General features: G+C 39.3%; 1 protein-coding gene across 2 annotated transcripts; it reads left to right on the top strand.

Moving 5' to 3' along the window:
• The first annotated feature begins 934 nt into the window (after positions 1-934).
• Positions 935-10,575, top strand: LOC115139695 (protein Largen-like). 2 transcript variants are annotated; one of them, XM_029677365.1, is made up of 3 exons: positions 935-1,695; positions 3,762-4,517; positions 9,094-10,575. In XM_029677365.1, exons 1-2 carry the CDS (start codon positions 1,558-1,560, stop codon positions 4,497-4,499), a joined length of 876 nt encoding a protein of 291 aa, XP_029533225.1. In that variant the 5' UTR covers positions 935-1,557; the 3' UTR covers positions 4,500-4,517; positions 9,094-10,575. The 2 variants fall into 2 exon arrangements, with proteins under 2 accessions (XP_029533225.1, XP_064882553.1); XM_065026481.1 differs by having other exon boundaries at positions 3,762-10,575.
• The last annotated feature ends 4,329 nt before the right edge of the window (positions 10,576-14,904 follow it).

The following is a 14,904-nucleotide window of genomic DNA, read 5'->3' as shown; positions in this document are numbered from 1 at the left end:
CTATTTTCCTGTATTGCAAATGGTTTAATGCAAACTTTTGCAAGGAACTTTTAACAAGGTACACCTGCTAATAAAATGACGGTAGTCCTTCATTGTAAATAAGAATGTTCTTAACTGACTTGCCTTGTTCAATAAAGGTTAGATAGAAAACAAAAAAATATTGAAATGCATTTCAATGCATGACTACTTCATGAAGCTGGTTGAGAGAATACCAGGAGTGTGCAAAGGTCAAGCCAAAGGGTGGCTACTTTGAAGAATATATTTTGATTTGTTAAACAATTTTTGGGGTTACTACATGATTCCATATGTATTATTTCATAGTTTTGATGTCTTCACTATTATTCAACAAAGTTGAAAATAGTATAATTAAAGATAAAACCTTCAATGAGTAGGTGTGTCCAAACCTTTCATCGGTATATATATATATATATATATTTTATATTTAATTTTTTATTTTATTATTATTATATATATTTTTGCTAGAAAGGAAAGGTAGAGCTCAAAACAGGTGTGGCTCTGCTCCACCTGCCCTGAATGACGGGTCGCCACTGCATGTAACCGTTATTATATTAAATGGTATTCACTCCTTATTAATGGCAAATGGCTGCATTCTTGTTCATATTTTTTCCCAGTTGTTTATGAATAAGCTTTCCATCATATTCCATCATTTTTTGCCACTAGTAGATGTGTGTACGCATGGTCTAAAGTTTGCTGGGTGGTGAGCACATTCTCATGTCAAGTACATTTTTTATAAATGCCAACTTTGCGTGAAAACTGTAGCACGCACATTTTGGGGTATATTTTGTACATACTGTACACATGGTTTATAAATGACGCCCCAGGTGATCTGCTTCTGCGGCGCATGCGCGTGTGTCATTGCGACTACAGCTCTAAGCGCAGCCGTATAGAGACCGTTCTCTCCCCCGACGTCGGCTACCAAACACCATGGAGGCTTCGATGAAGATGCAATGTGAAAATGGAATGATTTTCTCTTGTCATTTATTCAGTAATGTAACTGCAGTCTATGAATTTAACCTATACTCTATCGGACTGTCGTTGTATAGAATATAAATATATTTTTGAGAGAGAATCTGATCACGGGTATGCCTGGCGCAGCCAACGGACCGTTATGATTAGAATATTGGGCATGGATTGGATTGCTGTGTTCTATCCCATTTACCTTGTTCCTTATCATTCTATCATGTTGGACCTGACTAGGCATGTTCAAAATTGTGAATTTGCAGTGCTTGCCACAAGGAAATGTGACTATCAGCATTTTGTTTTTGAGAAAATGTGAAAGGTAACAGTGGAATGATCATGAGCGACTGTCGACAAACACCTCTTCAGTATATGTTTCTTAAGATAATATTATTTTTGCTATGCTCTGTTGCGCAGGCGTGCTCGCCGGGACGCTGTCACTGCACTTCACAACATTCTTGCGTGATGTAGCCTATAGGAATGTGAAGGAAACGGAGCAATAAAATGCATCGACAAAATGGTCTTGCTTCGCCGAAAGGATTTATTAGTGATCCTTAAAATACATTGTGCCAACGAAGAATGTCAGGGACATCAAATGCAGAATCTTCTGAAGGAGTAGTCTCCAAAGTGAAAGTAAAAAAGCAGATCAAGACAATCATGAAGGATTTGGAGACCATCCTGGGAGACTTGAGGGATGTGGCCAAAGAGCTCAAAGAGGTTAGTGGAATAGGTTCCTTATGTCTGGCTTAAGTGGCTTTTAGGCTGTTTGAGATGAACATACATTGTTTCTTTATTTCATGCTGGTATGGTTAGGCTATTGCTTTTCTGTTGATGGGGAGCAAAACATGCTTGTTCTATAATAACATCTGAAGGCTCATATATAAATAATTAAGTCCAGGGCCTACAAACATTGCATTGGCCTATGTGACAATATATCTTATCAGTGAACATGAAATATATTTAGGACAGGTTGTCTCTACGGAGGATGACAACGTAGCTGCGCCTTGTTGCGCATGCTTTGATTTAAGCGCACAAATTAATCATGATTAATTGTTGATCTTGAAGTTCCCCGGAATGGTGTTGCATTTCATTTCATCATCTTAACACAGTCTAGCCTAGGCCTACTGTTTCCATGAGATTTGTCTCCTGACAAATTATACAGCAGCTCATCAGCACCTTTTTACAATATCCGGGTTTTGTCAGTGCTGTCATTGGGTCCAAGTTATTTAAGCTGAATCACAATTGCAATTTTACTGCATTCATTCATTCATTCATCTCACGCTTTCTTTGTTTTCTTTTAAATTCCACACATTGATCATAATAATCCTTGTTGTCTACCATCTTCCATAACCCGCAGTCTAACGTGCTTTGACATGTGGATGTTGTCAACCTATATGCTTTTGTAAGAACAGAGCTGTCCAGCCTGCTGAGGCTGAAATACTCGTCCCTATCTGACAGGTTGTCACTTGGATAAGACCTACTTACAAGATTTTTCTTACATCCTGTATTAAAATGGATATACGGCACACGTGTCCTATGAAATAATAGTCCTCTTTCAACCGTTTCAACGAGTATTTGAATGGAATAGTAGCAGGGTCAGTGTGTTCTATTCAGGGAAGCATACACAATCTGTCAGTCTAACAACACTGCTAAAACAACCAACCTAGAGGGTTGTCAATATCAAAACCAATATTTCAGTGAATCCCATTCAAATGCAGTTGTCTACTGCAACTCACACACTATACTGGCTGGATTCAAGCCTATGTTTAAGGGAAGCTGAACCCAGATGCTTGGCACGGAGAGAGAATCAACATGCCCTACTGCATGTGGCACTGGATACTGCAACTCTTTTTTTTGTGGCCCACTAAATGATCAATTTATGACTGTGCATGGAGATTTCACTCTAAATTAGCTTTTCGCACCAGCCTCAGTTTAACATTCCATGAAATTGAGATATGCGGATATTACTTCAATATTACTTCAATGTCTTTAATTACTTCAAAATGTAATGATTTTTAAAAAGGTATACTGTATGGATACTGTTCACAGACATGGCTTGGCAAAGTATTGGCTGCCACTGTAATGTGAGTAGTAAAATGTTTTAATGATATGTAAATCATCTCCATAGGTCTTAATAGGTATTATGTCAGTTATGGATTACAAAGTCATGTCAGACTATCCCTAATAGTTTTTAACATTGTGTCTTTTGATGCATGCATATCAGTAATAAGGGTTGATTTCTAGTCAGAATTAGTAAAGATACCTAAGGGAAGATGAAGTCATTCACTACGAAGAGATGTCTTTGCAATTTTCACTGACTATGTATATTATTATCATCACCTCAACCATGAATGTATGGGAGGCAGAGTATGTGCTTTCAACAATTTCAATTGAATATGTCCACTATGTGTAAGTGCATACACACAGAATGAATTCTTATCTAAACAAGTTAGTACTGCTAATTCATAGCCAGAGGGTTCCACTTCTGAGTCTGAATACAATTTGGTGGGTTGTGTGGGTAGTTTCCCCTTACCTTACAAATACATAATGAATCAGATAACATTGTTGTGTTGCAAGTGAATCTGGCTTGAGATTACCAAATGTTAAAAGTTATTATAATATTGCATTATTTTAATAGCCAGGTTGCACATCAACAAGTGCTTCATACAGTAACATTTTGGCTGCTGCTGTATTTTGTACTCTAATAGACTGTTACTTTGATGTCTGTCAAGCTAAATATAAGTACTGTCCATGATAGCTCTTTTTCCTTTCTACTGGTGCAGGTTGTGCATGAGATCGACTCCCTCACGTGTGACCTACAGCTGGAGGAGGCGATGACGGACAGTTCCAAGACAGACACCCTGAACAGCAGCTGTAGCAGCAGCACCACCACAGCCTCCAGCATTGACAAGATCAAGATCTACCCTGACGACGCTATCTTTAGGCCCCCGTCTGTCATCCCTGCTGTCCTGACTGTGCTGAAGAAGCCCCACCCTCCTCTCCCGCCTCCCAGGCTGACATCTATCAAAGCGGAGGAGAACAACAAGAATCCTCCATCAGGGAACCTACTAGCCAAGGCTAACGGGACTCTTATGTGCAATGAAGTTTTCACAGGGAAGCCAAACAGAGACTTATTGTACTGCATCTCAAATAGTATTCCAGAGAAAGGACGTACACCCATGTCTTTGCTACGGCATGAAGAGAGCAAATGCCACCAGGCCACCAGGGAGCGGGTCCGATTCAGTGAAAAGGTCCAGTATCACGGGTACTGCCCTGACTGTGACCTGCAATATGACGTCAATAACACAGATATACACTTACAGACAGAATTGACTGAAGAAATGAGCCCTGTCCATCAGTGTTCCTCCTCCTCACCACCACCCCAGCTCCTGTTGGAAAATGGCGGCCTCAGTGTCAGCCATAGTTTCCCTCCTGCAAACTCGCCTTGTGTGCCTCATCCTAACCCTTCCTTGAAACCACAGAAAACCATCCTCCGAAAATCAACCACCACAACGGTTTGAAAATCAACCACCACAACGGTTTGATGTTAATCGCCCTTAATTAAACATTTAAAAATTATAGTGTTCTATTTCTATTTTACGAGTTTTCTACTCCAGTCAAACATTGATTAATCTAAACAATGAGAAAAAAAAGAGACTATGCACAAGGAGAGAGTGAATGGTGAGTGAGTGCCAACCGACAACTGTCCTTATAGTGTAAGGGAGTTTGGCAGGTTTGGGTTGAGAGAAGTGAAGTTAAATTGACTCATATTTTTGAAGCGATTCAAGATACAGGAAGCTGTGTTAGAACATGTTATTAATTTATGCTTTAGGTTAAACAAGAAACCTAGCTTTCCTCAAATCCGTCCGCTGCCCAACACACTGTCTGACAGTATGGCAATGAGGTCATACCTTTTCTCACTCAATATCGCTCCACTCTCACACTTCACTTGAAGGATACAAGTACGGAGCTATATTGTATGCACAATTTTTTTTTGTTAATTGGCCACAAAATCAACATTTTGCAATAGTCGTCTCTGGATTTAAACCCCATTGAAAACCTATGGTATGAATTGAATAGGGCCATCCATATGAGCAGATGAAGGATATCAAGGATCTGGAAAGATTCTCTATGGAGGAATGGTCTAGGAAGCTTTCTAACGTGTTCTCCAATCTCATAAAACATTTTAGAAAAAGGCTGTGTCGTTATCCTTGTAAGGGGAGGGTGCCTAGAGAATTATAAACAGGAGTGCCAATACATTATGACCCCTATCTTTTTGAGATTTGTTTTTATTTCTTGTTCAACAAAATGTCTTTCTGAGCAATTGTATTCGTATATAAATACATACAATGCCTTCAGAAAGTATTCATAACCCTCAACTTATTCCACATTTTATTGTGTTACAGCCTCAATTGAAAATGGTTAAATGAAACAAACACATGTCCACCCAGCTACACACAATACCCCCATACTGACAAAGTGAAAACATGTTCTTAGAAATCTTTGGACATGTATAGAAAATAAAATACAGAAATCTCACTTACATAATAAGTATTCACACCCCTGAGTCAATACATGTTAGAATCCCCTTTGGCAGCGATTACAGCTGTGATTCTTTCTGGGTTAGTCTCTACGGGCTTTGCACACCTGGATTGTACAATATTTGCCCATTTGTTCTTTTCAAAATTGTTCAAGCTCTGTCAAGTTGGTTGTTGATCATTGCTAGACAACCATTTTCAAGTCTTGCCATAGATTTTCAAGCAGATTTAAGTCAAAACTGTAACTCGACCACTGTCTCCTTGGTAAGCAACTCCAATGTAGATTTGGCCTTATGTTTTAGATAATTCTGCTGAATCCTGCTGAAAGGTGAATTCACCTCCCAGTGTCTGGTGGAAAGCAGACGGAACCAGGTTTTCCTCTGGGATTTTGCCAGTGCTTAGCTCCATTCCATTAAGTTTGGTTTATTGTGAAAAACTCCCCAGTCCTTAACAGTGACAAGCATGACACAGCCACCACTATGCTTGACAATATGGAGAGTGGTACTCAGTAATGTGTTGTATTGGATTTGCCCCAAAAATAACGCTTTGTATTCAGAACAAAAAGTTTGATTTGCCACATTTTTTGCAGTACTATTTTAGTGCCTTCTTTAAACATGATGCATGTTTTGGAATATTTTTTATTCTATACAGGCTTCCTTCTTTTCACTCTGTCAATTAGGTGAGCATTGTGGAGTAACTACAATGTTGTCGATCTATCCTCAGTTTTCTCCTATCACCATTAAACTCAGTAACTGTTTTAAAGTCACCATTGGCCTCATTGTGAAATACATAAGTGGTTTGCAACTGAGTTAGGAAGGACGTCTGTATATGTGTAGTGACTGGGTATATTGATACACTCTCCAAAGTGTAATGAATAACTTCACCGTGCTCAAAGGTATATTCAATGTATTTTTTTACCCATCTACCAATAGATGCCCATCTTTGCGAGGCATTGGATAACCTACTTGGTCTTTGTGGTTGAATCTGTATAGGTGTTGAATACTTGACTCAAGACATTTCATTTTTTCATTTTTAATTCATTTGTAAAAAATGTACTTTTGCTTTGACATTATGTGGTATTGTAGGCCAGTGACAAAAATCTAAATTAAATCTATTTCAAATTCAACACAAAAAAAAAAGTAAAAAGTCAAGGGGTGTGAATACTTTCTGAAGGCACTGTAGCTCCGTTTTTGTATTATTTATTTTATACAGTCTTTTTTGCTCATCTATATCAAGGCTGCCAATAATTAGGGACCTGACTGTATATAACCATTCATCAGATGTTGGTATTTTGGTCTTAATTGAATAGAACTGTAGTCAAACAGTCATACCCATGTGTGTATGTGGTAGGGCTTTACTATGTTATTATGCCATTCAAAAACGCATGAAAGGGTATGAATTCAAAGACATTTAGAACCTAAAATGGTTATTTTGCTGTCCCCATAGGAGAACCCTTTGAAGAACCCTTTTTGGTTCCAGGTAGAACCCTTTTGGTTCCAGGTAGAACCCTTTTGGGTTCATGAATTACCCTTTCCACAGAGGGTTCTATAGGGAACCCGAAAGGGTTCTACCTGAAACCAAAAATGGTTCTCCTATGGGGACAGCCAAAGAACCCTTTTAGAATGAATGAAATTAGGCATACCCTGGAGGTGGATGGAAATAGGGGCACCTCCTACTAGCAAGGCTTCTAAATGAGCAGGACTAGGCTATTACTGTGCTGATAGCAATCTTTCATACTGCCTTTGTACCACCACAAATGTTGACAATGCTCTAAAACCGACATGGACAAGCGGCGTGTGTTTGAAATGTGTGTGAGTGTGAACAAAGACAAAAAGCGGGGCGTGAAATTTTATGTTGATGTGACTCAATGCATGATCTCTTTGCTCTAATGGACAAGCTTACTAACTGCGTTCACCATTTAGATAAGGATTTGTGCTTATTCAAGCATTTATAAAATTAGGAATGCCATGAAGGACATAGCAATGTCAGCCCCGCAGGCTTGTGCGCCTGGTCACATTGATGAGATTAGTAGAAACATTTTATTCTAGAGAAATCAATGTATTTACCTTCATCAAGAAGTACAGTGCTATTGAAAACTAACAGATTAGGAAACAATTTCCAGGAAATACATAAATACATAATATAGCCTACTGAAAGGAAATGCTGAGAGATCAGTGTTGTGAGAACCTTAAAAGGGCTTCCACCAGAATGTGCCCACACGAGCCATATAAAGAGATATCTATCGCAATGATGACTCCCACCCACCCAGCTACAAGTCTTGTATGTTCCTGGGGGTGGGAGTCTATTTTAGACATTTAAAAATCTTGTGTAAAAAACTAAAACTAGTTGTGCAAAACTCCAACATTCTATGTGAATTGCTTGCCGCCTGGCAAAGATAAATAGGCATACATGTAACACAATTACAGTACTGTAGTGCCAATCCACAATTACCTATCATATTCTGACATATGTAGGCTGCTACTACAGTGCTAGACAAAATTGTTAATATACTCATCATGTATCAATGGGTTATGTCTTTCTTTGCTTCCTCAATCAAAATAAGATGAAAAGACATTAAACAAAATGAAAAGTGAAATATGGCAAGACAAATAATACAGTTTTGTGCCAGAGGCTTTCCATCTATAATGGAGATCTCAAAAGGTCATTACGATACAAAAGAGTGCTGAGCTACATTATCAAACATCAGAGTGCTAACAATACATCTTGCACGTTAGGTATGGATGCTCTGTTAGATTAGTCCCCCTACTACCATATTGCACATAGAAATGGTGGAAAGGGAATGTCCTCTTGCAGTCCTTTGTGTGTTTGAGAGCGAGAGCATGAGTTTGAGAAATGTTGTTGTGAAGCAAACTTAATCAGAGATTATTATGCCCCTTTGGAGACTATTAAAAGCAGAGGCATCAGCTGCATCTCCTTTTTTTAAGGGAAAACAATATTACAATTTGGACTTGTTTATCACAGCTATGGTGACACAGCTGTCCAGATATACACTCACGAATTTGTCAAGTGTAAGAATTGACCAAGAGGCTATGAGGACTGTATGAAACCACACACATTTAGGAAATACAGTTAGGCCTTTTATGTCACCCCAAAACTTTACAGAAACTGTAAAAAAAGGGACAGTATCAACATTATACTGTTATGTGTAATCACCCTTGATGTAAGCCATTTGACTCTGACATTAGGTAAAGACAGCCCAATCTTCAATCCAAGTACAAAGCATTCAAGTTGACCAACATCTGTGAGTTACAAACTGTTAGGTTCCAACAACATACAGGATTATTGATGTTGGCTATTATTCTGTTGCTGCATGCGCATGTTTTATAAGAGAATGTTCTATTTTGTTCACTCTTTTGCGATTAGATGGAGAAAAAAAAGGTGTGAATGCTCGGAAAGGAATTGTGCAACAATTTCTAACAATTTTTTTTGTTGAATTGTGGTCATGTTCTTTTTAATCTGTTCATTCCCATAGCTGCGGCTGTTTATGCAAGTTCAATTGCATTTCCCTCTTATTGTCAGAATGCTCATATGCATGTTTTCCTTGTTTCCCCTGCAGGTCCTTCTGGGTAAGAGTGGAAACAACCTTCACTGACATTAAGCTGATCAACTTCAGTTCAACATACAGTCACTGAGAACGATGCTCCCTACCTTTGACAGAACATCCCCCAGAACCCCCGAGCCATGGCCAAATAATTCATCCTCACAGAGAGAGAACATTGTAAGTCCTCAAGGCATAGTCTTACTCATGGATAAATATGGCAGAAGTTCAAATGTAATGAAAAAATAAGATGAAAACATTGTGTCCAAGTGGGACTCGTTCATTTACAACTGAAATTAAGATTTTCTGTTTAGTCATAGGTTAAACTGATGTCCCCAGCATTTGGAGAACTCTTCCAGGTGGAAGTCTACTCAGTCTCAACTCCTGTTGAGAGGGCAAGAGAGAGAGAGCGCGAGCGAGAGAGAAAAAAAAAACATGGTCAATATTTTAAAGCCATAATTTGAACAAGAAAAACCCACTCAGTTACAGTTTTTTTCTCTGTGGATTGTGCTATATTTACCTTGAAGATAACCTATTTGACATAAACATCCAGTGAAATCTGGTAATCTGCAGTGACTGCTCTGAAGATAGAAGCCGCAACATGGTCCTCTAACGTCTATACTGTAGTAGGGTGTGAAAAACATACAGTAAATGTGTCCTTTTGCAAATCCAACATACAATATGAGGCAAGTTGAATGGCTCAGAAATTGTAATGGAGGCTGGTCACTCATTTGTGTTCAGAATATGTTGTGCATATTGAAATCTATGTTCAATGTCATGCAAGTTACTTGCAAAGATATGGCATACAGCTTTAAACAACTCTCAAAGACAGAATCATTTGCATCAAATTGTATTTGTATATATTTAGAGTAATTTTCTACAGAGATTTTAACATAAAATCTAATATTTTTGATATTCCATGGGATGAGAGTAGTATTTTGAAGAAGACTGTCATACTTTTGAAATACATTTATCTCTGCAGGGCATATGTGGATATTCTATTTCTATAGTGAGAGAGTATTTATATAGATTTTAAAAAACATGTTATCGTTATGTTACAGGGGTGTAAAAAAAATGTGTAGCACATGAAAGCAAACTAGATTAAACCAAATACAGTACATTGTTGTGCTCAGAGGAAGCATGATGCTGAATGAATGCACAGCTGATTCTTCTTCCACCTCATCCTGTCATCACTGTGGTCTCCTATGCATTTACTGGAGAGGCTGTTGAGACATGCTGCCCCTTCCACAAACTGGAGTGCACCTCACCTTTGCCCACCCTTAGCTGATGTGGACTTTGTGACTGTGTGTCCTTGTCTCTCTGGACCACTAATGACTTTGTTTTGAAGAGGATGGAACGTAACAAAACAAACTTTGTCAATGACGAGTCGGGAAAACAATGTATATGTCCACATCTTTATGAATAATTTGCACTTTGCACTTATGTTAGTCTTTATACTTTGTGGACTTTAATACGTGAATTACAGAATAATTTCAAGTATGTGTGTTTATTGTGTTGATTTGACATTTCAATGCCTGCTTTTAAAGCTTTTTGAAAGGTCAATGACCTACAGTATATCACCCTCTATAGGTCAAATGAAAAAGGAACTATTACTGCAAGCTACTACAATGTCATTATCTCACTGTCAGTGTTCACTTTCTAGAAGTGTAAAAGGAGAGATGCTCTGGGAAACCCAATTCCAAGTGAACAAACATAAGAGGCAAAAGGAAGAAAAACAGAATAGATATTTTAATAATAGTATTGCATGAACCATGAGCTTGTGTGATCCATCCACTGTCCCAAGTAGACCTTCAATGTAACTTTCAATGTATAGCCCGTGAATCTGCACGGACCCGGGTCTCACTAATGAATTCGTACCACACCAATCTTAGTTGAATATTTATTTACTAAAAAGCTAAAATGATGATGAAATATAGACAAAACACATTATAGGCTATTGATTAGAACAGGCCAACACACTGTGGCGCGTGTTACCCACAATGGGAATTTCAAAAGAGAGAGAAAAAAGAAAGTACACAAGAGAAATATACATTTGGGTGAATTTGTCAGCTATGCTATTCTAACCCTAGCCTTGCCTCAAACTGCCGCTCTTATGGGTCAGAATATAATGATGTAATTACGTGGGAATGATCTCCGAGGATTCTCTGAGTGGACCGTTCCGCTGTTCGATGAGGCACTTCTCCTGCGCACCTCCCTGCTCGTCCTCCTGATGTCAGTGTCCTTTTTGGCTTAGGAGTCTGTTCCCTCACCCTTTTCTCTGGAAGGGGTCTTCTGAGGACAGACAGCTCTGTAGCTCAGAGCTCACAACATAGGAATGAAACCCTTTAGAAGGTACCCCAGACAGGGCCAACCAGGCAGGATATAACCCCACCCACTTTGCCAAAGCACAGCCTCCACACCACCCGAGGGATATTAACAGACAACCAACTTACAACTCTGAGACCAGACTGAGTATAGCCCCTGAATACCCCCTCCACCTCACCTCATGAGCCCGAGGGGGCACAAAACCAAACAGAAGATTACGTCTGTGACTCAACCCACTCAAGTGACGCACCCCTCCTAGGGACGGCATGGGAGAGCACTAGTAAGCCAGTGACTCAGACTCTGTAATAGGGTCAGAGGCAGAGTCCCAGTGTGAGCCTTCCAGGCAGAGACAACAAGGGCAGTTCGTCGCTGCAGTGCCCTGCCGTTCACCTTCGCACCCCTGGGCCAGACTACACTCAATCATAGGACCTACTGAAGAGACGGGTCTTCAGTAAGGACTTAAAGGTCGAGACCGAGTCTGCGTCTCTCACATGGATAGGCAGATCATTCCATAAAAATGGAGCTCTATAGGAGAATGCCCTGCCTCCAGCTGTTTGCTTAGAAAGTCTAGGGACAATAAGGAGGCCTGCGTCTTGTGACCGTAGCTTACGTGTAGGTATGGACGGCAGGACCAATTCGGAGAGATGGGTAGGAGCGAGCCTATGTAATGCTTTGTAGGTTTGCAGTAAAACTTTGAAATCAGCCCTAGCCTTAACAGGAAGCCAATGCAGTGAGGCTAGCACTGGAGTAATATGATACAATTTTGGGGTTCTAGTCAGGATTCTAGCTACAAAGTAGCCTATTCTTACCTGGCAGAATATCATGATTCTTTGCATCAATCCAGTGGCCATTTGTTTTGCAAACTCCATCTCATGTGCGCTACAGAAACACCACTAACCGAACAGTGCAACGTGCCTGCACACTTGAATTAAATGGTAACTACTAAAAATATATATATTTTTTTGCAGACCTCAAAAGTGGTCTTGTGATGTGATTTAAAACCTGTTTGGGATAGGGGGCGGTATTTTCATGTCCAGATGAAATTGTGCCCAAAGCAAACTGCCTGCTACTCAGGCCCAGAAGCTAGGATATGCATATAATTGGTAGATTTGGATAGAAACGCTAAAGTTTCTAAAACTGTTAAAATTATGTCTGTGTATAAACAGAACTTATTTGGCAGGCGAAACCCCGAGGACAAACCATCCAGGAAATGTTTTTTTGAGGTGACTGTTTTCAATTGCTTTTCTATGGGAATCTAGATTTCTGAGGCATCTGGTTGCAGTTCCTAGGGGCTTCCACTAGATGTCAACAGTCTTTAGAAAGTGGTTGATGTTTTTCTTTTGAGTAATGAAGAAGTATGGCTGTTCAGAATGAGTGTCGAGTCTAGTGTACTCGTGTTTGTACTCACTTTCATTTTATCCGCTATTGAACACGGTTTATTCCTTCTTAAATTTTATCGATTATTTACGTTTTAAAATACCTAAAGTTGTTTGAAATGTTTGGACCAAGATTACAGGTAATTTATTAGATAATTTGTAGTCAGGTTGGGCGAGTTGGAACCAGTGTTTTTCTGAATCAAACGCGCCAAATAAATTGACATTTTGGGGATATAACGACGGAATTAATCGAACAAAAGGACCATTTGTGATGTTTATTTGAGATATTAGAGTACCAACAGAAGAATATCTTCAAAGTTAAGGCATTAATTATTAACTGACAGATTTTATGTTTTTTAAATTGTATTGTGCTAATTAGAATTCCGCGGGGGTGTGGACATCGACTTTAGTCTTATTTCAAACCAACTTGCATAAACCTGAAACGGACCCTTACCTTAAACCTAACCTTAACCAAACCCTTACCACATTTTTAAAAATAAATTCTGTCCTTATAGCCTTTTCCAATTGACACACTCCTCGAGCACCTATCCAGTTATTGGTCTTCGGATTAAGGAAGGAGAGGAGAGGCCATTGACTTCCATTGAAACAGAAAAAAATTGGGAGTGGGATGTTGACCCCCAGAGGTCCGATGTCTCGTTTCCTCTTCCGTCTCTGGCTTCAACAACACTGCAAGGTATGATAAAAAACCCTGATGGACATGGGACAACTGTCATACCAAATTTTAAATAAATACGATTTTTAATTACCAACGTAGCATAAAGTAGGCTACCCTGTTTTACAGTGAGCAAACTGCACTTTCTGAAGTTGGATCATTTTTACTGTCTGGACCAAAAACATTTAGCTATGCAGATAGTATGGGCAGCAAATTAAAGTTGTTGTGACCTTTGTCTTTTTTCTACTTTCCCTGATTGGATTGACTAGCTAACACTGGGGTGTATTCATTACGCTGATTATGTGCCTAGCATACTCCCTTAACTATCTACTACTAATAGTAGCTCTAACCATAACCATAACCCTTACTCTAACCCTAAACGTAACCATTGCCCTAGCCTTGTCCCTTACCCTAACCTTTATTCTAATTCAGCATAATCCCAAATGCGGTCCTGGGGACCCCAAGGTGTGCATGTTTTGTTTTATGCCGTAGCACTACACAGCTGATTCAAATAATCAAAGCTTGATGATTAGATGATTATTTGAATCAGCTGTGTAGTGCTAGGGCAAAAACCAAAACGTGCACCCTTTGGGGTCCCCAGGACTGAGTTTGGAAACGCTAGTCTAATCTAAACTAAGACAGCTAAACCAGGAAAGGTTAAGATAACATTATACCTGAAACATTCATGTGTGAGTAGAGAGTGTAGCTACAGTATACCTCCACTATACCTCCACTGCATATTGGGTGTTCTAGGCAACAACAAAAAAGCTGTGGTGTGCAATTATAATTTGTTTCTGAAATGACAGTAACATTTTGCAGTATACTATTTTCTGTTTCAACTCCAGCAGAAGGCTAGAAGAGGGATGTTGAATTCTGAGCTCCAAGGCTGTTGTTGTAAGGTTAAACTGGACTGTGAAGGATTCACTTACTGGATATGAGATAGACCTATGAGGATACCCCTCGTCTATATCCAGTCTTTGACGCACCAATTGACTGGAAATGCTGTTAAATGTAAAAGCACATTTTTGCACCCTAACCCTGTAGTAGCCTAATACTTCAAAAATGCATCACTGAAAAGACTTGTCTGAACATGTGAAAGTTAATGTATGTGGCAGAGCACTTGCCTTCACCTGCCCAATCATATTACGTCAATGCCATTAGTCTAAGTGGCTCTAGCTAGCAGAGCCCGTTACAGTCACCTCTTGCATGACCCCAGGCATCTCGTAAACAAATCCAAATAATTCAAGACGTTGCACTACACTACTTGTAACCTACAAATGGGTAGATAGGGCGTTTGTTTACAGTAGTCTAATCCTAGACGCCTCTAAACCGTATTGTGAAAGATGTTTACCTAAATAATTAATACATAATCTTATTGGTGAGTTTGACTAGTAACCAGATGCTGTATTGTACTTTTAAATTTTTTATCATGGACTCCCCTGTGGAGGGAGAGTA

This window comes from Oncorhynchus nerka, linkage group LG13 (genome assembly GCF_034236695.1).
Source record: "Oncorhynchus nerka isolate Pitt River linkage group LG13, Oner_Uvic_2.0, whole genome shotgun sequence".
NCBI lineage: Eukaryota > Metazoa > Chordata > Actinopteri > Salmoniformes > Salmonidae > Oncorhynchus > Oncorhynchus nerka.
This window is presented reverse-complemented; position numbering and strand designations above follow the sequence as displayed.

Excerpts from the sequence above, each read along its gene's own strand:
- LOC115139695 (XM_029677365.1), top strand. The coding sequence starts at position 1,558 with ATGTCAGGGACATCAAATGCAGAATCTTCTGAAGGAGTAGTCTCCAAA. Across the intron at positions 1,696-3,761 it reads TGGCCAAAGAGCTCAAAGAG|GTTGTGCATGAGATCGACTC; the intron begins GTTAGTGGAATA and ends CTACTGGTGCAG.